The 23,927-nt window shown below is 41.9% G+C and overlaps 1 protein-coding gene and 1 long non-coding RNA gene across 6 annotated transcripts in view; one reads left to right on the top strand and one right to left on the bottom strand.

Moving 5' to 3' along the window:
• Positions 1–3,970: 3,970 nt before the first annotated feature.
• ZNF827 (zinc finger protein 827) overlaps positions 3,971–23,927 on the bottom strand; it is a 99,119-nt gene continuing 79,162 nt past the window's right edge. The window contains exons 9-15 of one of the 5 annotated variants that reach the window (XR_015803347.1): positions 17,562–17,699; positions 15,880–16,051; positions 14,259–14,425; positions 11,115–11,306; positions 10,845–11,022; positions 9,414–9,558; positions 7,915–8,484 (exon numbers count right to left, since the gene is read on the bottom strand). Coding sequence is in view for 3 of the 5 variants with exons in the window: in XM_088164079.1 (XP_088020205.1) it covers positions 7,251–8,058; positions 10,845–11,022; positions 11,115–11,306; positions 14,259–14,425; positions 15,880–16,051; positions 17,562–17,699 (1,655 nt within the window). In the remaining 2 variants the exon portion in view is untranslated. Of the gene's footprint in view, positions 8,485–9,413; positions 9,559–10,831; positions 11,023–11,114; positions 11,307–14,258; positions 14,426–15,879; positions 16,052–17,561; positions 17,700–23,927 lie in introns of all 5 variants that reach the window. The other 4 variants (XR_015803348.1, XM_088164079.1, XM_088164080.1 and 1 more) reach the window with 4 other exon arrangements.
• Positions 17,695–22,898, top strand: LOC148224037 (uncharacterized). The gene is made up of 3 exons (XR_015803349.1): positions 17,695–18,380; positions 18,503–18,684; positions 21,383–22,898. It is a non-coding gene; the product is annotated as an uncharacterized LOC148224037 (long non-coding RNA).

Raw genomic sequence — 23,927 nt, forward strand, 5'->3', positions numbered from 1 at the left:
GCAAAAGAATTTATGACCTTTGGGAGAAGGGGCAGGAAACTGAGGAAAAGTACAAGGATGTCATTAGGTCATATAGAGAGAAAATCAGAAAGGTGAAAGCTCAGCAGCAAGTCAATCTGGCCCTTCCCGTGAAAGATAATAAAAACGTGTCTTAATAAATTCATTAATAACAAAAGGAGGGCTTTGGAGGTTTTTCCCAACCTTAATGATTATAGGATTTTGTGAAATACATTTATCCTTGAAACATGATATCTCAATTTTTGTCAAGTGCTTAAATTCACCCTTAGTTATATTTTCCTGGTTGGAGTTGCTGGAGAACTGAATTTCCTGGCTCTGGCTTAGAGAAATCTGTCACTTTGAGTAGGAATGAAACTTGACTGATGCAATCTTATCACAGTATCACTATATAAATGGATCTTATTTATTTTTAATTGAAATGTCAACTTAAAAGATGCAGTGCGTATTTTTAAATCACACTGACATTATATTTAGATCTTTTCATTAAGTTCTGGGTATGCAGTCCCATTAAAAATAGGGAGCTAAGTATAAAAACATGAAGTCTTAATGCTTGCTTACTAAATATTCAGTGTGCAAGTGGGCATTGCTCTGGTAACACCTGTGAATAGAGCTATTCTGGTACATTTAAAAAGTGTCACTTGCATGAGTGACAGCCACCAATGTATTCATATTATTTCAGAATCCTGCTGATGGAAGGAGCTTTCCTGCAGCTATTTATCTTTACTTACATTCCCATCCCAGTTAAAATGTTTTTCTCAGTTTCAGGAAAGAAAGATCTAGTGATTTTTATTGCTAAAACAAGCACTGCTGCTAACTGTGGTGGAATGCAATTGCACACTATGTACTGGAAGTCTGGATACCAGGGAAGTGTTAATCCCTGCAGTTGAGGAATACCAGACATGGATAGTTTGTCTTAATTTATTTTGCTGGTTCAAGCCCCGAGCAGGGCCTAGACCAGGCTCATGTGGTAATTTGTGGCTACTCAAGGCATTGAGAGCAAACTGGGAGAAACCTGCCCCTCTTCAGCGATGCAGCCTTGCAGCACCCATGTGTGAGCACCTTAGTTAGGGCTCTGATCTTCCCAACTGGCTTCTTGGTAAATCTCTTAAAAAAAAATTCTTCAGCCTGGCGTGTGAATGAACATTCCAGGCTTAAATAGCAGGGAAAGAATCGAGAAAGTATTTGATGCTTTGTTGACCAGCCAGGAAGCAGGGCCTATTTTTGGTTTTGGTCACTTTAGGCTGTGCTGCAAACATTGGCATGAAGGTCTAGGGGCTCAGCAAGAGAACATTTTTCTCCTCTTTATTTAAACAGGCACATTCCCAGAAGGGTAACAATCCAAAGTTTACACTTCCAGTGAAATGCTGTCTGAGAAGTGCTAGAAAAAGAAAGGTATGTGATAGAAAGTAGAGGTCAGAAAAGTAAAGTAGAGCAGAACTAAATGCAACAGAAGAGGAAATTCTACTACTTGAAGTCTTTTCTTATTAACTATAGCCTAAACTGGAAAAAAATGGGGGAAGGGGTTGACTTTTTTTTAGGGTTGTGCCATATGTCGATTTTAATCATGGTTAAAGTGGAGGGAAATGAAACAATTATAAAGAAAACCAAAGCAAAGCAAAACCAAGCATGGAAAGTCTTTCCCCATTTTAAATAGGAAAAGAGGCTGCCACAGGCTGCAAAAATAGTGCCATAGTATCACACTTGATGCTCTGCTCTTCTGTACAGTTGTTGTGTTTTGGGGGGGATTTCTTTTCGTTTTATTTTTTTTTTTACACTAAATGAAACATTTCCAATAAGTGTGTTCCCTTATGCTCAGTTCCAGCTCTAAGTTTGCTTCCCTTTCCCTGTCATATATGTAAATCAAACCCCTGCCAGGTTGGTCAAGGGCAGGTGTTGTGCCCATGTGGAAGCCCAACAGCTGCATTCCTGCCTGGCATCCACCTGGATGGCTTTCTAGGATATGTTCCCAAGAGCAGCAGTCCCCAGCAGCCAAGTAAAATCCGAGTCTTTGGTTCAAATGGAACCTGTGAATTCAGTCAAGGTGTGCCCCCCATCCCTTTTCCAAGGGCTCTGCTGGACACTGCATTGGCTGCCCCATGTTCAAGGTTAGCTGTCAGTTCAGGGATTTTTTCATTGCAGCTCAGGGAGTTTTTAGAACTTTGGTGCAAGGGAAGATGCCTTTTTCCTTTGCAGACTCCTTGAGTGCTCTGTGCTGGGAAGATGAAGTTCCATTTGCTGCAGCTCCACAGACACTGTGGTGGCTGGCAGACTCCAGGCAGGAGTGATTGCCCTGGTGTTTTATTAGCTCCCAGAAAATATATAGCAGGGAGAGAGGCCATGCAGGCTCCAGCACGGTCTGCCTGAGCTCTGACCCCTCGGGCAAGAGGCTACATTGCTTTTACAGCCAGCACTTAACCTTGCTGCTGAGACTTGTCAACAAGGAGGCCAATTAGCAGCAAATAAGATGGTGGATGATATAATGCAGATGTCTGTCTGTTAGGGGCATAACCGATGTATTTTTAACTCAACAAGGATCTTAAAACACGGCTCTGCATAAATGATGCCATCCCCTCCACTGTAGAGAAGCTCTCCTGACAGTGAAGCGTTACAGAAAATTGTAAGTTTGTTGTTTTAGTTTGGTTTGCCTTTTTTCCTCCCTGCAAATTCTCTCTTAAAGCCTTGTTCTGCTAGGCTCATGATGACTATGGCACGTGTAGGATTTGTAAGAAATATCAATGAAAAAATGGCAATTACATTTTTTAAAATATAGATTTAAAATGTACATAGAGTCAGAATGAAAACAGAGCACTTCTTGTTTTCCTGAAAGAGTCAGTAAACAACTGGAGCTGTTTTCTGTAATCAGACATGAATATTGGAATATTATCAGAAAACACAGACTAGAGAAAGTTAATTGATTAAAATCATGCAGGTCTGCGAGGCTGTTACAGCCACTGCTGCAAAGGGCAGGGGTTACTTACACATCTCAGCACGTCACACTAATACCCCTATTTGGGTGAACACAGGGGTTTTCTGTCAGACTAAAGCTTCAGGGGCTGCTTGCAGGCAGTTTATGTCTTGGTTGAGTCTGGGTCTGATCTTTTAAACAAAAGCTTATTATAAATTACTCTAGGGCTGGAGTTTCTATAAGACTTGCACTTAACTGCTAGCTGACCATTTAGGCAGTCAGGGTAATTCAGTAAGATAAAATAAGCTGAGAGGGGGCTGAGTTAAGTAATTCTGCAGTCTGGTTTTGGTGATTTAGAACTTACTTAAACAATTAAGGCACATCTTCATAGAATCACAGAATGGTTTGCAGTGGAAGGACTGCAAACCAGTTCCAACCCTCCTGCCATGGACAGGGACACCTTCCACTGGATTGGACTCTGGATTGCTCAGAGTCCCCTCCAGGCTGGCCTTGAACATTTACAGGGATGGGGCATCCACAGCTGCTCTGGGCATGATTTGCATGATTGCCTTGTAATTTCTAGGATAACTATTTATGTCTAGTGCAAAAATCTCCACAGAGAGTATCACTGTATATTTTCTATTACAGATAAGTGGGGGTGGGAAGAGAGAGAGACACCACATCTTCTTGAGAGACACCATGACTTACCAGCTCTATGTCAAAGCTCTTCTTTCAGCTAAGGATGCAGCTGCAGAAGAGGAGCAAGGAAGGAGAATGCTAACACCCAGCAACATGTACAAGTTACAAGAGTGAAATCCTGGAGCTTTCCTAGGACTATTTGCTGTATTTCTCCATCAGAAGGGAGAGCCAGAGCTTTCCTTTTCAATCTCAAAATTGAAGATTAATATCATTGATAAGAAGAAAAAAAAAGGCAGGTATTATCTTCTTGTCTTGTAGGAGAATCCTCTTCCCCTCCCTCAAAATCAACTTTAAATATAGTTAAGGTGAAAAAAAGAGAGGAAGGAAGAACCAAAAGAAACCAGAATATATAGCCAACCTTTTTAATTAGAGTATATTGTACTTCCAAACTGGATACACTAGAAATTGGCAATGCAACATAAGATGCAAAGAAATATACCAGTTACTGTCAAAATGACCCTGTACAGCCTTATAATGCAAAAAGCTTTATACAATACAAATTTTTATTAATGTACACAAACCTTGATACAATGATACTTGAACATAATACAACAAGTAAAAAAAAAAAGGAAGAAAGAAAAAAGTGCTGAGAACTTCAACTGAATTACTGAATGGAAAAAAACACGCCAGCTTTCGTTAAAGAATGCATAGTGAAAACCAGTATGAAATTGCCTTTATGGTGGGGGAATTTATCAGAACTGTTGGTCATTGATCAGTAGGGGGAACCTCTGGAGATCATTCCTGTCTTTAGTCTTGAACTGCAAACAAATTATTTTAGTATGCAAGAGCTCTGATAAATAGTGTATTTTTTTTTTCTTAAAAAAATAAAAACCTCCTAACACACTTTTCCTTACAGAGAAAACTTCTACAACTTGCCAGAAAGAATGAATTTATCCTTTCCAAAGTGCTAGACAAATTTCCCAGGTACACTAAACATTGCCAGGTCAGATACTGGTGCAGTGGAACGTGGTCAAAACACATGGCGGTCACATGTGGGCAGCTCATTCTTGGAAGTTCCCAGCCCCATTTAAACTGCCATTTGGTTTGGATACAGTGGCCTATTATTACAACATTCCTCCTTCTTCCTCCTGTACTTTACTTGTAGTTGGTGTGAAAAACAAGCTTTTTGATTTGGGAGTGTTTGGTTTTCTGTGCTGTGGTCAGAGATGCGTGTGGAGTGTGTTTTACAGAACTGGCAGAGCTGCTGGATACACATTGCAAATTTCATGCTGTCACGATAGTAACTATTGTATGCTCTGAGTACTTACCAACCCAGTGTTTTCTATTTTGTCTGTACTCCCAGGGAGGTGTGAGCAGGAACTCTGATGGAGTAAAGCCTGGTGAGCAGGGCCCTGAGTTAGGTAAGCTGTTCACAAAGGTTTACATGCAGTTTGGAGCCGATGGGTTTTCTTCGCTGCATAGACAGAACCGCCAAGTGCTCTTTAGAACCAAAACTGTCTGCTGGAATGTAAACAAATGGTGAGACTTCTCTGTCCTGTAATTAATAATGCCAAATAATAACCTGCTATGATTTTGGATATTTTCCCCTTGTAACTAGCTTCCAGTGTGGTAACAGGAGTGCGCAGATTAGGATGTCCTCCACAAACAGGAAGAATTTGGTCATGACAGTTTGGCCATCTCAGTACAAAACAAATGTAGGAATCTTGCAAATAGGTTAAAGTGATGCAAGTTTTGCATCCAGAAAGTCTTTCTACATAAGCTTCATTTAAGAACTAATGAAGATCGAGTTACATTTCTACTTGTCCATATGGCTAAGAGCCCTTGTGGACAAGAAATGCCTTCCTGAACTGGGTCGTTGCTTTCCTGCTGTCATGAACAAGGGCTGGTTGGATCTCTCCATCCCACAACAACCTGCAGAGGAAGTTCCTTCAGGACAGCACGAGGGTGGGTAGACAGCATGAGAGATGTGACTCGGGGCACCTCCTACAGTGGCTTGGCCAAGGGACAGGAAAGGACTGTGGCAAAAGCTAAGTCAGACACTTCTAATAGCTGGTAAAAGATAGCCAGATCCAAATCCAAGAGACACCATGGAAAACAAGAATTCAGTATGAAGGCATTCCTGTATGTCACATGATCATTTTAAATTGCTTCACATTTTATACTTCCAATTGTAAAACAGAGTGCTTTTAATCCCAATCTTTCTTCCCACATATTAAATTGTCTAAGGAACAGAAATCAATTAACAGTCAGTTAGCTTCTCTTGCATTAATATCACTCTTGGCATTTTGAGATTAACAAAGGTTATACAACCGATCTGCATTTGCTTCTTCCTGCAATAAAGTGCTACATATAACATGTCATTTTAATGACCACAAGTAGGAGCATTAAATAAGTACAAAGTTAGCTTCCTAGCAGGACACACTCTATCTGCCATCAACAGAAAGGAATAAAGTATTACTGATGACATGGAGGGGAGCGAGAGGACTGTCAAATTTGCAAGTACAATTGAAATAGTGAGGGTATAAAAGAGAACTTTATGGTTCCAAAAGCATCTTTTTATAGCTTTATATTTCAAAGAAGTTACTGGTACCTTTTCAAATAAACAGTCTTATAACTTCAGCCCACAATTTGTTTTTTTTTCTTTTTTTTTTTTGCAAGTGAGAAACAAACTAGTGCAAGACTAAAGCACTGTGCAAAACTGCCTTTTTTTTTTAGTCTGAGTATTTATACCCAGAATTTACCATACCCTTTTTTTAAATCCCCTTGTTGGATTTTTTTTTCCACCATAGAATTCTAGTTATACAAGTTGTTCCTGCAAACTAAAAGGTAACCACTGCATAACACAGTATATATATATAATATTTATATGCCCTTTTAAAACAAAAGATGTACATTGTGGCCCAGAGGCAGGTGTTTGTCACACCTGTGTAAGAGCTGAGAATTGGACCTGCTGTGTGGCTGCACACACTGCATGTGTATGTGTGGACATACATACTCTTTTCATTGCTCTCATCCTGCAGTGCTGAAAGCAACTTTTTTCCTCATCAGTTCCACCCCAAATCCTCAAACCTTGACAAATGAATACAAGGCGTCAAACAACTAAAGGAAGCTGCAAACAGCATTGAAATAACACACTGGTTCTCCCCCTGCCCCACCCCAAACATTGCTCCTTCTACAGCTCCACAGTTCAGGGGGAGGCAGGGGGAAGGCAGGGAGAGAGTGTGTGAAAAGGGGAGAAGAAGGATGATTAAATAAGCCAATCCAAGGGATGTGCAAAAGCAATGTCATGGCACACTACAGGCAGCCTCTCTTCCACACACCCGCACGCACACAAAGCCCAAAAATAAAATGCATCAATATGTCATCTTACAAGTGCTGATTGCCAATAAGGACACTCTTTTTTTTTTCAGCTTAACAAGACAAAATAGTTTCTTAGATAAGAGTACTGGGAACATGCCTCTGAAGGTAGAAGTATGCAGTAGGTCACCTCTTGGAGATTTAATAAAGCAGCTTTCATGTCAATGCAATAAGTATACACACAGAGCCATTTGCTAAACCTTACTAATGATATAGTACAAGTGTTCGTTACCTCTTGGGGCTACGTTTTGCAGCCATGTATAACCTGCTGGGTTTGTTGGGGGATTTTTGGTACAGAATGCAACTGCCCTCAGACAGTTTCTGCCCTTTCTGTTAGTCCAAGGTAGGCAAGGAAGGAGTGTTTAGGTGAAGAGGCACCTCCCGGTGCAGTCTGAGGTCTGGGTGGATGGAATGTGAGATCGTAGTGGTTTTTGGGGAAAAACATTGTTAAAGGAATAAGGTGGGCAAACTCTGAGTTCCAGTATTTATCAAAGCACAGGGAAGTGCCGTTGACGGCCAAGGCTTTCACTGCCAAGTTTGGCTCTGCCCCGCTGCCGTGTGCAGCTGACATAGCTACTGTCTGCAGAGCCTGGGAGGCAGACATAACTGAGAGGGGTGACAGAAGGTTCCTGGAGCTGTTCACTGGTAGGAGCGGACTGGCTTCCTTGGAGGTTGAATACTGGCTCTTCTTCTCCTCTTCGGAGCAGTCCCCACTCTGGTGCTTCTTCACGTGGCGGCTGAAGACAAAAGGGTGGGTAGTCTTGAACAGGCACTCGTCGCAGCTGAAGGTCTGGCGTGGAGCGTGCTTCAGTTTCTTGTGCAAGTTGAGATTGTCTTTGCGTTTGCAGCTGTAGCTGCACTGGTCACAGTGAAAAGGGCGCTCGCCGGTGTGGACACGCACGTGCTCGATCAGCTTGTTGGCCGTCTTGGACAGGTAGCCACACTGGTCACACTTGTAATGGTTGCCAAGGCGGTGCTCTCGGATGTGCATCTCCAGCTCCAGCTGGTTGGCTTTCACCGTCTGGCAGATCCGACACTTGTACTCCATCTTGTAGTGAGTCTTCAGGTGGCACTCCATGGCTGCAGGGCGGTTCGTGGAGTAGATGCAGAATGGGCACCTGGCAACACAGCAAGGAAGGGCAGGGACAAAGAAAAGAGTCACTCAGGTGGCAGACCTGCTTTCCTGCTTCAACCCTGGTGCTCAGCCCCTTTCTGACCTACTGAGGAGAAAAATGCACTCAGTTCTCCCTGTGAAACCTCTTTCCAATACTTGGTTCACCTTGACACATCTCTACTTATAGGAGGTTTGCCCATTTAATGGCATTCCTAGGAAAACACTGATTCACTCTGAAGGAGCATCCCTTTAATCTTCTGGCTTACCTTGATGGGGTCTTCCCCCAAAGCAGGCCGGGAAGTACAGGGTGGGTGACTGATGCACAGGTACTTTGTGTAACGATTCCTAGTGTTTGCACGAAGTCACTTTGGCCATTTTTTCCATTAAGAAGTGGTTTAAAGTGAATGTTTACAGATGAGTATGAAAACAGCTGTTTAAGTAAAGATGGAATAAACTTGTAATACCACACGTAAAGCAAAAGCTTAGGAATTCCCTTTTATGTGACCTTGAACAATAAGCTTGCTGGGTATCCTGCTAGGAGCAGCTGAAAGCCAGGCTGTTAGGATGATTTGTAGGGACTCCCATTTCTGGGAGATGAGTTAGCCATGCTGAAAGGGGCCTGTGCTTGGCAGTGTTTGCCTACAGCCGCCTCTGCCACATGGCAGGAATTGCTCCTGTGTAGGAACAGGATGTGGGTTCTGCTTACTCACAGCAGCAAGCATCTGGCCTGGGGTGGACATGGCAAAGGGCCTCACCCCAGCTCCTGAGCCAGGAGGGGCCGAGAAGGGAATCAGGAAAGTTTGGAAAGAAGCCTGAGATGCACACTGAACAAGCCTGGCCACCCACCAAACCCAAAGCACACCCACTGTTGCTTGGTGCAGCTGAGAGGAAGTTGGTGGGGAGAGCTCCCTGCCAGGGATCTCTGTACTGAACCAAACACGCACCTTCCACATGGAACTGGTGAGCTCAGAGAGGAGGGCTGGATAAAAACTTACAGCTAAGGGAGCTGGCTACTGTCTTCCAACATCCCTAGGTGCCACACATCTGCATTCACTGTCTAGCAGGTCTGCTAGTCGTGTTCTGGCATTCTGGATAATTTCTAAGCTGAGATTCTCTCTCTCCCTATGCGTGTTTTCCTTGCTACATTTGGTTGCAAATACAGGTATAATATTACTCTACAAGTTAATCAAGAGATTTTGGAGGAAAGTGAGTAGTAACAGGAGGACAGAGATACTAAAACACCTGGACACATTTCCTGATGCACATCAAGTACTCTGATCCAGAGAGGGAGCCTGTCACTGAGGCTTCTAATGTGATTATCTCTTTCACCAGAGGACTTGGCTGTCAATGCACACATACCTCTCCTGGGCTGGGTGCTCTCTGGATCAGAATCTCAGATTTTGACCTGGAGCTGGAAGAATCATGTTTTTTTTCTCTTCCCCCACAGCAAACAGGAGACAGAAAAATACAATTTACTTAGATCTCTTCAGGCTCTTCTGGATGCCTTAAAAAAAAATAAATCAGAGCTTTTTCTTAGATGCAGCTTTCAAGATACCTAACTATTACTTGAGTTGGGCAGGAATATAGACTGAGAAACCCACTCTGTCGGGAAGACTTGAGTCATATTATTGTCATGTTTCTTCCTTGGTAAATAGAACAGATTTTACGCAGCTTAAACCAAATGTGCACCCTGTATGTCCAAGGCAGACATCCCGTCTTTCTGACACACTGCTTGTTTCTCAATCTGGTCTTCTTCCCAGATTCAGTCATCTCATCTCAAGTGACCACAGATCCCAGTCTGTGGAATTACTGAGCTGGAGACCAGAGGCTGCCTGGCAAACAGGACCAGTTTTCCAAAGCTGCAGCACAAACCGAGGGAGCTGCACGTGGCAATGCTGGACGTGGGGCGCTCCTCACATCCCAGCCACAGCGCACGGAGAACATCAGTCTGCTCTGCAACAGCAGCAGAAGCTGGGAGCTCTGTGCTCCATCCTACCTGGGCTCCAAGTGGTTCCAGCCTTTTCTCCTGCAGCAGCTGGACCAGACAGAGACCAGGGATGTGCATTTTTCACTGCCTGCCCAGAGAGCAAGCATATGGCCCCAGCAGCCCCTCCTTCCCTCTGGGGTCTGACTTTGACATAAGGGCACACTCATTCTCCAGAAACACTGCTCTGCACCAGGAGACCTTAAAGGACACCACCACAGCCAAAACCAAAGGGCTTTTATCTTAAAAGACTGTATTACTCATTACACATCAATTTATACAACAGTGATTGTTGTGGGGCATACAAACAAAGCAGAAAGCATCCAAGTTAATCATTCTTGGAGAGAAATTACTTTGGATTTGAGTATACAGGGGCTAAAACCTTTAAGGTTGTAATTTCATACCTAGTTGCAGAGGCTGTACAGGATTTAGTTTCTTTGAACTAGGTGCAAAACAGAGCCTGTGCTGGGCGCTTCTTTTTGCTCTGATGTCTTGGAAACAAACCCTAATTCTGCCAAAAGCTCTTTGCAGTACTGCCTCATTCTCTGTAGGACCCATCACATATTGTCTCCTCTTTAACTTGAACGGGGAAAGGACCACAGTTTGTTACACTCCTCTGCTGCTAGGTCACCAATCTGCTGTAATGATGCAAGCCTGAAGGACAGGCCTTGGGTCATGTAAATACAAGGAAGCCCCAAATCCGGATTATTAGTTAACCAACCCCTTCTGACTGACTTCCTTTTGTCCAATCCCCACAGTATTAAGGTGCTTAACACAGTAAAAGTTTGTGTACTTGCTTTCCTTACTTGAGCCCACCGGTGGGGACAGTGTGGCATTTCTTGTGCTCCAGTAATTGCTCAGGTGTCTTCATGAACTTGTGGCACACGTCACACTCGAACATCCGTGTGATCAGGTGGATCTGCAGGTGACGCTCAAACATATTTTTTGTTTTGCAGACAAAGTTACAGAAAACACATTCAAAGCCTGAAAAATAGAACAGGAAAACATGGTCCTTACACTGTGGCCAGATTGACTGCATAGAGTCAGAGTTTGTATTTGTTAAACAATTTTTTTACCTTTCTCTGACTTCTCTTCAGTGTTCACTGAGGTCTGACTACCAGGCACTACAGAAATGACCAGCAGGTTGTTTGACCCCTTGTTTTTTGGGGTTATATCTGCATCTTCTTTGCTGTTGGCAGAGTCACTTAGTGCTGACAGCGAAGATGAAGACGGACTGTTAGATTCACTGGGTGTCTTTCTCTCTTCAGCTGAAAACAAAGAACAATAGTTCATCAGATTAGATGGAGCCTCCATGATTCTGTTTTAAAATTCAGGAAGTACTTATATTTAAAGTTAATTCAAAACAACTCTGAAATTAATTGAGCTGATTAAAAAAACCGTTGGATCTCCTTCCTTTTTATTAGTGTTTAACCACAGTACATCTCTCAGTTTATCCTGCCATTGAGTGTTTCTGTGATGGCAGTGAAAGGGATCATGCAATTCTACCTTGTTACTGAAAAAAATCCCAAGAGAACCCCTCGAGTTCAAAAGCTTGTCACTCAGAAAGGAAACAAAATTTCTATAGCTTAGAGGGGCAGAAACCAAAAGTACCTACTGGTCCAAGCTAAACTTCCCCCACCTTTCCATTTATGTGGGTCCAGTGAGTAAATTTGGGATGAAGGGTAAAGGAGAATAATTTCCCTCATTGTACTGAAGAGCATCCTCAGTAACAGAGGTAACAGAGTGATCTCAAGATTTATATGCTTTTATTAGAATCTCCTTTCAAAGATAATTGAAAAGCATGTTTTTTCACTGGACCTAGAGATAAAGCTTCTTCATGAAAGAAAGAAAGCAGAGCTTCCTTAACTGTGCAGTAAGTGTATGAAATCCAAACTCCAAACCCTATCACACACTACAACTGGACAAGAGGGAGAGTTCCCATTTGAGAACTGCCATGAGCCAACAAGGCAAGGATGGGGAAATTATTCCCTCCCACCCTTGTCCTGGTTCGATGACAACTGTGTTAAAAGGAGACTTCCCTAAAATTTCAAATTCTCCATGTGATGCAATTCCTTGATCAAGAGCTCTGCAAACACCAGCACCTGTGTGCTTAACTTCAAACTGATGAGTGGCACCTTTAAGATAAAAACGTAGGAATGCACTAATGAAATCTGATGACCCAAGCTGCCAGTAGGGAGGATGACTGGATTTCATACAGAAAGATTCACTGACCTTGGGGACAAGAGTAACACAAATGGAATGAAATTTAATAGCACAGAGAACAAGGTTATGACCTGAAGGGCCAGTAACAAGAATTTTTGCAACAAATGAGAATGCTTAGGTTGGAAACAGTCAAGGAAAACAAAAGTAGAATTCGAGCAGAACAAAGGATGAATATGAGCAATCAGTGTTGGGGAGCCTTCAAGGAAGGTAAATGTGATCACGGAATGTTATTGTGTGACCTATTCCCAGTAGCTGCTGCTGGTTTGCACTGCCACCACTGCTTATTTCATTTCAGCATGTACAGCTGTGATTGCATATGTCCAAAGCAGGGATTCCAACAAGAACATAGGCAGTGAGGGATTGGTACAGCAGGAAAACTGTGTTCCATATAGGAAAAGACTCAGTGTACATTTGGAGGGGAGAGCATTGTTCTCCAGAAATGTACGAAGGAAATAAATGCTGTGGAAGGAGGGATGAAAGGTGGAGGGACAAAAATGCAGACTGCTGTTTCAGATAGAGGGCAGTTCTGGACAAGAACAATGTATGTGTATTCTGATTATCACCACGACACACTGTAACACCACGAAATTTTAAAAAGGTCCCTAATCTTTAATGCAAGAAAATCTACAGCTGCCTGTCTCTTGAAACAGTTTGTTTAAAACAATGATACTTCTTTGAAGGCATATGCCCTATCCTCACAAACAGTCCCTTTATGACCTTGTAATATCACAGGATAAGGAACTGGAGTCAAGTGACCCAGAAAACCCATTCTATTTTTTACTCTCTATTTGCCATATGTGGGAGCATTTGGCTGCGTCACCAGCTGAGGGGCTCAGTTAGGCAGGGTGAAGGAAGAACAAGGGGGTTTTGCCTATCTTCAAAAGACAAGCAGCAGTTTCAATCTTTTAGCCACAATAGAAAAATACAGCAGAGCACAGCTCACTTTTGAGCTCTGAGACTTTTCACATAGCTATGGGTGGTGTTTCTCATTTGTCTTGAACTCCTCTTTATGAAGTGAAGTAGTGCTGAAAGCTATGCTGGCATAAAATCCCTTGAGAGCTTTCCAGTAGTTCATATTTCTGTAGTTCCATTTAACTTATGTATCTGTGAACACAACCAATTGTATTCTTCTCTCCCTTCTTCTTCATCCCTCCTGTTTTCCCAATTTTATTCCTGGTAGGACAAGAAAAGCAATTTAGCAATGGGAAAGTTGTGCTGGATGCAATCAGGTTCCGTATTGTAAATACAACTGTAAGTAGTTAGTAGTAGTTACAACTGTAGTTGTAAGTAGTTTGTGGCACCAAAAATGCTTCTGCCTGGTCTTATAAGAGAAATTAATTAAAAGGATTCCAATTTTCTTCTCCTTAAATTATTCCAGACTTCATTAGTTGGACTAAGCATATGGAGCTTGTTTGAAAACTGCTATTGCTCTTATCCTTGGCTATTAAGTGAGCAGGACCAAGGAGCAAGCACAACTTCTTCTGCTATTTAATATAAAGTATATTTATGGTATTGCTGTATCACAGTGTCAACTAAACATCAGTGTGAAATTCCAAACTGATGGACTGTAGGGGCAAACACAGCGAGGAGCAAAGCTCAACAAAATGTTCATTTCAGACTTAGGGCCAGGTACACACAATTAGCCCTCAAAGTCACCTTATGATCGCTGAAGTCAAAGCAGGATTTTGATGAAATAGTAAACCAGAAAAACAAATGAAATATTTGACTGACTCCAGCAAGGGAGGGGATTTGGGGGATAAGGGGAATAGGAAGAAGAAGGGCTAAGTAGTCCTTCATTTATTTCACTAAGCTTGAAAATTGATCTGTAGTACCAGATTATTTGCCTGGCTGGAGTCCAATTCACTTCAACTTTGAGAGATCAGGCCTTAATTAGCAAGCATTTCAGTGAATGCAGAGTGCTAATGGGAAGTGTGAAGGTTGCACCTAAAAAGCAAGGAAGACAGAGATCACTGCAGCTGGGAGAGAGGGATCATCACCTGTGTGCTTGTTGTTGACATGAGCCTTCATATCTGCCTCTTCCATAGTGACAAAATCACACGCCGTGCAGCAAATGGAGAACATCCACTGCTCCTTATCCACGTGGAGGGACATATGACTGACAAACTGGACATTCATCTCTGTCTCAAACCCACACACATGGCAGCTGCAGGCAGAAAAGAATTCAAGAGTGAAAGAAACATTAAAAACCAAACAACACACAGAAGACTATCGCCTTTACCCAGATTTGCAAGAGGAAACAGCACAGTTTTCTGCTCTTCCTCGCTGCTCAGTGTTCACTGCAAAATTCTTTTGTCTGCTGAACTGCCTTTGAACTGATGGCCATGCCAGTGTGATTAAGGGCAGGCACAATGCAACAATCCTGTACATGCTATAATGATGCTAAATAATCATAAAGTTAATTAAAAACTACAGATTCCAGATGCTGTGCATCACCTAACCGATTCCTTTGGGCAATAAGAGGCACTGCAGCTTTGCCAAGATGTTTAGTACAGCTGATACACTGACAAACAGAGAGCTTGCTGCACACTCCAGGAGTGATTTTTGAGCCCTGGAATGGTTCCCATGCCAAACTGGGATCTTGTGCAAAACTGCCTGGCAGTTTCAGTGAAAGCAAGTAGAAATGGGTTCAAACATTTCTTATGCTTGACTGGAAAACAGCAGTCTTTAGCTATGAGAATAATTAGTAGGGATACAGATTTTGCAGCCAGCACATAAACAGAGTGATACTGAGAAGCAGTGGAAAGGACTCTTTAATTTAACTTTCTTTGCAGAGTCCTCCTCTTGTTTTGATTAGGCCATTAACATTTAAAACAAGCCAGAAAGATTGGAAAAAGCATATACTCCAGGGCATTATTTTGCTTTCCCAAGGGGAAGTACTAGATAATCTAATCCAGCAGGTCTCATTTATTTCTTACTTCTATGATTTTGTAATTAAATCTGCTCTTGGCACTTTGACTAAAAGTAAGAGTGATTTGGTAATCTGCTTGGCCACTAGAGTGCACATCACAGTTTGCAGAGTGCACAACAGTGCATACAACAAGAAGAATGTCTAAATATCCATTTTATCTGGGCAATTCCTTTCAATTTTTCAGGCAAATTCTCCTGAAGGTTTTCTTTCTTTCACCATGTTTGTCACAGAATGTATGTACTTCTAGCAAACAGAGGAAATGTGTAGATTGATATAACAACTCTTGATAACACTTTTAAGTTATTTGATTTCATAAATTTGGCCGAAGACAAGGGAACAATCAGAGGCAACTGGAAGCACTGGGCGATTCGCTCTGAATCCATATATATGACGGGATGTCTCCAAACACAAAACTTAAAAGAACACTGCTTAAAAAGTTAGAGAGATTTCTAAGAGCCCAGCTACCTCACAAAGCCACTTAAAAAAAATCAAACCCCCGAGTCCTTCCCACGGCCAGCCAAGTCAAACAGCACGAAGCAGCCAGCCGGGGTTCGCTGCTCATCCTAAGCCAGACATGGGCAAGACAAATACTTCAGTCATGGCTCCAACCCCGCAGCACCACAAGGGTGGCCCTGTCACATGTCCCTCAGCAGGCACATGGGGTGCACAGCCCTCGTTGGGGCGCTCACCTGTAGTAATAAGGGTGCTTCTTTCCGTCGCTGCCCTCGGCCGTGACGGCGCTGACGATGTCCTCGGTGTCGGTGCTCACCAGCTTCACCGAGTGCACAGTCAGGTGCTGGTTCAGGTTAGCACGGCACTTAGCAGCATAGGGGCACAAGTGGCATTTGTATTTTCTCTCTTCTGAAAAAAGGAGCAGGAAGATGTGAGTGCATACCTCGGTTCTGAAGCCAGCTGCTTTGAAAGCTGCCAGTAACCAAACGTGCATTCCTTTGGGTTTCTCCAAGCGGCTTTCAGGGTGAGCGGCTTTGGAAGCTCGACATTTTAGAAGTTTATAGGAGTTCACAGCAATTACTCAGAAAAAAAAATCCAACTAATTTGAAGGTAGTTTAGGGCAAAACTTTTTTAATTTGCTCTACCATTTGTGTCGGATAATATAAAACTTTATAAACTGGAAAACTGGGACAACTGCTGTTCCGGGAGCTGCAGCAAAGCCAGTGGAGAAACAGGTCGATAGTCTACAACTACTTCCTTTACCCAGCATCTTTTATTTGATTTTTGGACTTAGTTATTGTTGAGGTTGCCCATGTGATCACTTGCAGAGAGCTAATAGTTGATGATTTTGTATTAAAATCTGAGGGCAGGAGGAAGGGGAACACTAATCATCAGTCCAGTTCCAAAAATAAACTAATGAATAAGGTCACTCAAAGAACAGTCAAAAAAACCCCAACTAATTCCTCGTGCGTTTCTGATGCTTCACAATTTAAAATACTCCTCTTTTTTATTTTAAATTAATAATTTCTAGATCCTGGTAGCACAGTTTTTGTGCATGCACCAGGCTGCATTTTGCAAAGGGTTGATTAAAATAACCAAACATTATGTCAGCTTTTACAACCTTTTCCTTTGAGGGTCTGTTCCTCTAAAATTGAAATACAATGCTACAAGTGTGAGGGGAAAGGCATTCCATAAAGCAGCTTAGGACTAAGGAAACCCCACTAGACCATGGAGCATCTGAGCCTTTTCAGGATGGCACAACATATACTGGCATTATAGCAACAGGATTTCTCAGCACTACATGGGAATCTCTTGCTTCCGAGTGTTATTTTGTGCAGTGCACCTCACCGGGCTGACAGAGTGCATGTTCCATTAAAAACTCTGTTTGTCTCAGCTGATTTGAAGCAGATTCACTTCAAGAAAGTTGAAATGGGGTAGAATAGTCTCTGTTCCTCTCAGAACTGTATGATGAGAGCCAAGATGGATGAGTTATTCAATCCTTTCAGATCTAAAACACCAAGGCCAAGTCTTTAGTTGTTCAGAGATACTTAAAAAGTTAATCAGGTGAATGATATTTGTATCCAAAAAAACCCCAAATTGTCCAAAAAAAAAGGCTGTGCCTTCTCTTTAGAACTCCATTATCAGGCTTGGTTACCAGTTGGTGTCTACAATCTGATGTGCTGGAACCTGGACAAACTGGGCAGGTTCTGTAAGGAGAAATTTCACATAGGCTGCAAAGAAATAAAATGTTCACTCTCTAAGCCCACTCTGACGTTGTGTCCTGTTCTTGTGCTTGGCTCTGCTCCAGGTGGGCTGAGGATGGCTCACACACTCCTCTCCTCACCATCCTTCTCCTCCCTGAAACAAACCCCATGGAATTCCTGAGTGCTGTAACAACCACAGGTAAGCCCTGCCTTACCTGTGTGCAGTGAGAGATGCCGGGACAGAGTCTGCTGGCGACCAAACACTTTTCCACACACATCACAGGGAAACAGCTGGTCGTTAAATTTCCAAGATGGCAATCCATTTCCCACCTCCAGCCCCAGCTTTTCTGCTTCTATGCCAAAAAACACAAAGTCATCTTAAGAACTCTGAAGACTTGCAGATTTCATTCAGTAGAGCCCTGTAGGCGTCATATAAAATGCAGCACTTCGGCAGCACACTGTGTGATCTGGAACATGAGTTCATTCAGAAAGGAAACTCCCAGTGCTGGAAAGGAAATTAATCTTTCATACAGCATCTTTCTAAAGCAGAATATTGACCCAAAGTGATCTGGACATTGGCACAGCCAAAGAGTTAAACCAGGTTATGTACTGAGAGAAGATCAAGAGTGAGCAGGGCAAGCATTAACCTCTAATTATGGTATTGTGGAACAACCACTCCTTTGGCTTTTTCAGTCACTCACCTTTGCCTGGTGCATGAAGAAGCCTGGTCTGAAATGGTCTGTCTAACACTGGATTATTATTCATGGCTGAATGAAGATTTTCAGATCGTTTCTTTTCTACTGAGGCAGGAATGTTTCCTACATAGAATCGTAGAACCGTTTAGGTTGGAAAAGACCATTAAGATCAAGTCCACCCATTAACTTAACACTGCCAGGTCCATCACTAAAGCTATGTTCTAAAGTGCCACATCTTCACACACACACGAGTAGTCTTGACTCTGAAGACCAGAAGATTGCTCAGGCAAACATTAAAACCAAAGGACACAGCACCCCAGTATATGGCTGGCCTCCAAGGTAAGCTCTACCCAGCACTGCTCTCCTCTGGCATCAAAATCCCCAGCAGCTCAGAGGGCTATTGAAAAACTGTGACCTAGAGAGAGCTATTATCTTTTAATAAGTGGTTTTAATTGTTTCAGGAACAGAGAGAGTCTGCAATACAGAAAAAAAGAAACCCCACCGAGCACAGAGATGAAGGCACTTTGTAAGGAAGTCGAGAGAAAGGGACTGGGAATGAAGAAGAGGGAAAAAGGTTACACAATGCTTCTAGAAGTTGAAAGCATGGCCAGTTTTGATTCGGACAGAATGGAGCAAAAAGCAGGTAAAGACTGAGGAAAGCAGTGTACTACTTAAAACAATAAAAGAAAGAGCATCAGCAAGTCTTGAGTGAAAAAATACCCTGTGCAAGGGTTCTGTTGCCTGAGGAGAAGGGACTGCTGTTTTAAGAGGTGCACAGAACTACACGGGTACTTTTTAAACACAGCAGCCAGCAGTGAGGGGCTTGGTGTAATTCTTCTAGTTCCACTGGAAGGAAAGATGCCACTGGCAGGGCACCATTCCCTAAACCTGGGAATTGCTGCCCAGAACAAGCTCCACCAGTGCATGTGAACATGCCCTGATGGAGCAAAACCACTTGGCTGGGATTTCCAGGTAAATGGGGGGAAAGGAGCTGTGCACAGGAGTTCAAAAACATTGTAATGAGCATAAGCATAATGGAGCTTGGCACAAACAGGAAAATCTTCATCCCATGAAGCACTGAGGAATAAACACCCCCCCTTGTACTGACTGTCAGCTACCACTGCAGATGTGACTACCATGGCTGAGAGAGTCTCTCCTTCAGAGAGCTTCTCACACAACTCCACTGTGGTTTAGGCTAAGAGCTGTCAAATACTGTATTTAATTTAAGCAATAATAAAAACAATGCCTCATTTGGGGCAGAGAGTCCACATAGCAATCTCAGCAAATTTAGGGCTGGCCATAGTTGCCAACCCCTTCCTCCCTGTTGTTTCTTTCTCCTGTGACCCTGTAATAGGTACAATATTCACACCAGAGGAATTCTGAGCCACCTCTGAGTGCTACCATCCAACATATTTTTCTTAAAAGAACATCTAGTTAGAAAACAAGTTCTGCCTATTCAAAATACTCATTTTGTGAAATTAAAAAGGAAGACACCCCCCATCCCCTAAGGGCTGTAAGTGACCCATAACCTCTAAGAACTTCAATAAAGAAGGATTCTTTTTATTGCTATCCTTGAGTTCCAAACAATGGAAAAATCTGACTCTGTGGTAGTGCTACAGATGTTTCAGCAGAGCTTTTTGAGTACATAATCAAAACAGTGCTTCAAATGAGGAAAATAGTAATAATTATAAGAGAAGGTCACAAGGGTGTAGGTTGCTTCAATATGGTCACAACAAAAATGAATTAATTGGGACACATACCAAACAACCAGGCTCAATTAAGTAAATAAGTCTCTCAACAATTCACTTCAGTATTAGTCATCAGCCCTCTTTTATCTCTTAAGAAAAAGAAATATAATATCCTCTTTCCTATGAGGGATTGTCCTGGGAAGCTCATGGGAAGCTGGAAAAATAGCAGTTTTCTGATTATCTCAAGCTGGTGACAGCTAGTTCCTTCCAAAGCAGTTGCATATTTTTCATTGATGCAAAAGAGGACACTGAAGTGTTTTGAAAGTATTTCTGTTTACCTTAAAGATGTATTCCTGGAGTCCTAGCTACAGTGCTCCTTCATTCTCTTTTGACTGAATCTTCTCTCTGCAGCAAAGTGCTATTTCTATTCAGCAGCTTCTTAGCTTGCTCATGGCAAACCAGAGCTGGTCTCTTGTAACAGGAGCCTCAGCACTTTGTGAAAGATTTCTCAGCTCCACCTAAAAGCACCTATTTCCAGCCCTCCTACCCTCCAGGCAAGTTTTGACTGCATCCTGGAAACTGGAGCTCTGTGTCCATGCACTGGTCCAGAAATCTTCCCAGAACATGCCTGGCACCTGACCTTGCCAGTGACCTGGAGAGTCATGTGAGTCAACTTCCACACTCATTCCTTGGGCTCTGGCTCTAACTAGTGCCAGGGAATGGTGTTTTCTGGGAAGTGAGTACAAGACCACAACACTGGGCTGTGCATAGTGTTCTCACTGCAGCCCTAAGCCCTGTTCCAAGGCAGTCAGTACTGCTGGCCTTAAAGAACACCTTACACAGTGGCCAGGAAGAAGATGGACTGAGACCAAGTAATGTTAAATAATAAATCACTGTTGTGAAAGATGTCTCACAGAAACCCATCATTCATTCACCATGACATACCCTATACTAAAATGAAAAGGAAAACAAAAAGAGAAAAATAAAGGACTTGATGCAAGATTTCTGCTTTAAATGTCCACAGCAAATTCCAAAACTCCTATGTCAGAAAATTATACAAGAAAAATGATATTGAAATTATTTAACTAATACAGTAATTACTGTTTGAGTTTTTGAGTTTAAAACAAAATATGCTCAGTAAAATGAAAGGCCTCAAAGTTCTCCAGTACAACATTAAAAAGAAACAGAAGAATTAAGAGTCGGGATATTACAAAGCTAATGATAAAATTATTTTGAAATAATTTTGCATAGAACCCTTAAGAGCTAAGAATCTTATGTAAAGGCAAGACTTCATTAAATATAGTGGAATACATCTTTATGGACACCTTTCCTGCCCTCCTGCATCACCTGGTATCACTCCCCCTCTAGCCACAAGTCAACTTCATAATGAGTAGCTGATCATCCAAGAAGGGGTTAGGAACTGCCACCACCTGTATTTTCTCTGAGATGACATCGACTGCAGAAACATTGTTCTGTGCCTCCTCTTCCCCCTCCAAATAGATTTAATTCCTGGCAAACAAAGCACTGCAGCTTGAAAGAGTCAACCCTTTTCCTGAGGTGTTGGGCATAATTCTGAACACGTATGTATTTTCAGTTTTCACATTTAGTGATTAATCTTTTCCTCTTCCTCTCCAACTGGTGATATCAATACAGAGTGCATTAACCACCCCTTCTGAAAAGTCTTTACCCTGACTTTTGTCAGGATATGCTTGGGGAGAGGACACTGTATCTGGTGGAAGCTGTAACTGAAGAAGAGGACAAGGCATGACCTGAATACAAAAGTGACTGTCTGGAGTCACCCAATCAGCCTTGTGACTGCTGCTGGCTCTCAGGACAAGAACTCCCCAGGGACTGGCTTTGGACTCTGATACTTTATTTATTTTCTTTTACTTTGATGTATGTCAATTACTTCTGCTTCACAGTGTTTTATGCTACATCATGTTTTAATATGCTGTCCAATGCCATGCCCAACTTTATACCTTTATACAAACAATGGAAAGAATGAAAGCACTATTTAAGTGAAAAAGACAAGCCTAAGAAGACAAACAAAAAGTGTGCTGATGTATCATTCAAAGAAGATAAATTCATGTTTATAACCTTTGCTGGTTTACTCTCTGCTCTCACATCCTGTAACTCACTTAAACAGCTGCTTCTCTGTTTTATCTTTGCACCTCCATAGACCTCAGAAGCAACCAAATCCACAAGGGCAGATCCTTATGGCCGGATGGAATCCCATGGATATCAATTAAATAGATTGTTCTTTGCAGTAAGTATTCCTTACAGAGATAGGATTGAGAGGTGCTGATGAGCTTATCATGGAAGGTCAAAATTAATTTTCTCTTCATTCTTCTGGAAGTGTATGTCAGAGTTATATTTTGGGTTATTCAGACAGTTTGACACCACACAAATGGTCAAGGAGAAACCAGGTAAGTAATTTTGAATATTAAATTAAAACAGAAATCCTGTGAAAATAGAGAGTGGTGGTTAGAGTGTTTTCAATAAATGCTGCTTGCAAGCCACCAAACCAGAAAATTAATATACTAAGAAACAGTGGACAAGGTAACTGGGGTTCTGTGAGCTCATGGCAAGGGGATGAACACTCCTGTGCAGATGTCCAAGGCAACACTTTGCTCAGCAAGGCATCTCACTTTGCTCAGAAACACCTGGGACATTAAACAGTCATCAAACAGGTAACTTTAGGCTGCTCCCAGCCTGAGGTGAATTGCTGCTCTTTCCTTTGAGATCTGTCAAGTACCCCACATTTACTCAAGAGGTAAATACACTGCAGGCAGCTCTACAGGAATGTCACAAAAGCTGGCTCCATTTGTAAGGTTATTTCTGTTTGGTTATGTCTAAAAGACAAAAACTTCAAGAAATTATTTATTCAGAAACAAGATATTAAGGTCAGATAATCATGCAAACATTGCTTTAAAAACATTTATTTACTCAAAGAAATCTTCTTTCCTTCTGTCTGTATTTATCTATCTTATTATACAGTCTTCCTATTTCTGCAGTGTTCCTATCATCAAAGATGCATTTTATTGCTTTGGAGTCTTCCCCTTACATGTTCATCCATCACCTCTGGCAAGCACACTGTATTTAAAAATTGAGAACTCCTTTTATGAAATATGTAATTATGGCTCTGTTGCAAGCTTGTTTGCCAAAAGCCTGTGAAAGGTTCCCAAGCTCAAAAATATATTGACTATACAGAATTGCTGTGCTCCAAATACTATATATCTTACTCCCTTTCCAACTTGCTTCAACAAAGGCTTTATTTGTAGGGCCAGAATCGTTTTTTCTAGTAAGTCAGTTAAAATACACAGTGGAATCTTTCCAGGTACTGTAGTTCCTGAGTAAGATATCTCTCAACTTATCTAAGGTATCAGAGATCCTGACAGGCCCTGCAGCCTTCATTTGTCACCCCCTGCATCTCTGCATCCTGTCTGGTCTTGGTTCAGGGTGTATCTTTTACTGTGAGCAGACTCATCCACTGTTAACTGAGATAAGCAGTTGCTTTCTAGGCATAAAAATTTTCTATATTCCCCACAAAAATACAAAGAAGATAGAAAATTCTAGTTCCACGTGTGAGGGAGTCACGTCTTTTTTGTTTCATAAGCCTCAAAAATCTGCACATAATCAACGACAGAAACAAATGCACAGAGGAAATTGAAAAAATCTACTTTACAATTAAAAAAACATACCAATTAATACTCTTATTTTTTTCCCCTCAAAAGCTTTGCAAATGTATAATGTTACTATGGAGCTTGATAAAAAGCAGTAATATTATGATAATTTAAAATCCTTGATATGGAAGAAAGTAGAACCCAAGTGATTTTATGTATCAGTAGCACAGTACTTAAACTGCCCTTTCTGAAAACAGCAACCATCAAAGTTGGAAATACTTCAGTAAAGTGCTTGCACAGCCCACCAAAAGAAACATTAGTATTGTGCACAGAAGTAGTCCAAGTGCACAACAACAGACAGCAGCACTTGAAAAGGTCACTGAGAAATAATAAAGATGTCAGGGCTTGGGAAAAGAATAAAAACAGGTAAAAGATTAACTTTAAAGTTGCTTCCATAGAGAAGCATGGAAAAAAAGTGAAGCCCCCTTCACTGCTAAGACTGAGCCCATTGCTCAAAAAGGGACAATGAGAAGCAGAGGAGAAAGTCAGGGCAAAGAAAACATTGGGACAACCGA

Source organism: Sturnus vulgaris, chromosome 4 (genome assembly GCF_052056855.1).
Source record: "Sturnus vulgaris isolate bStuVul1 chromosome 4, bStuVul1.hap1, whole genome shotgun sequence".
NCBI lineage: Eukaryota > Metazoa > Chordata > Aves > Passeriformes > Sturnidae > Sturnus > Sturnus vulgaris.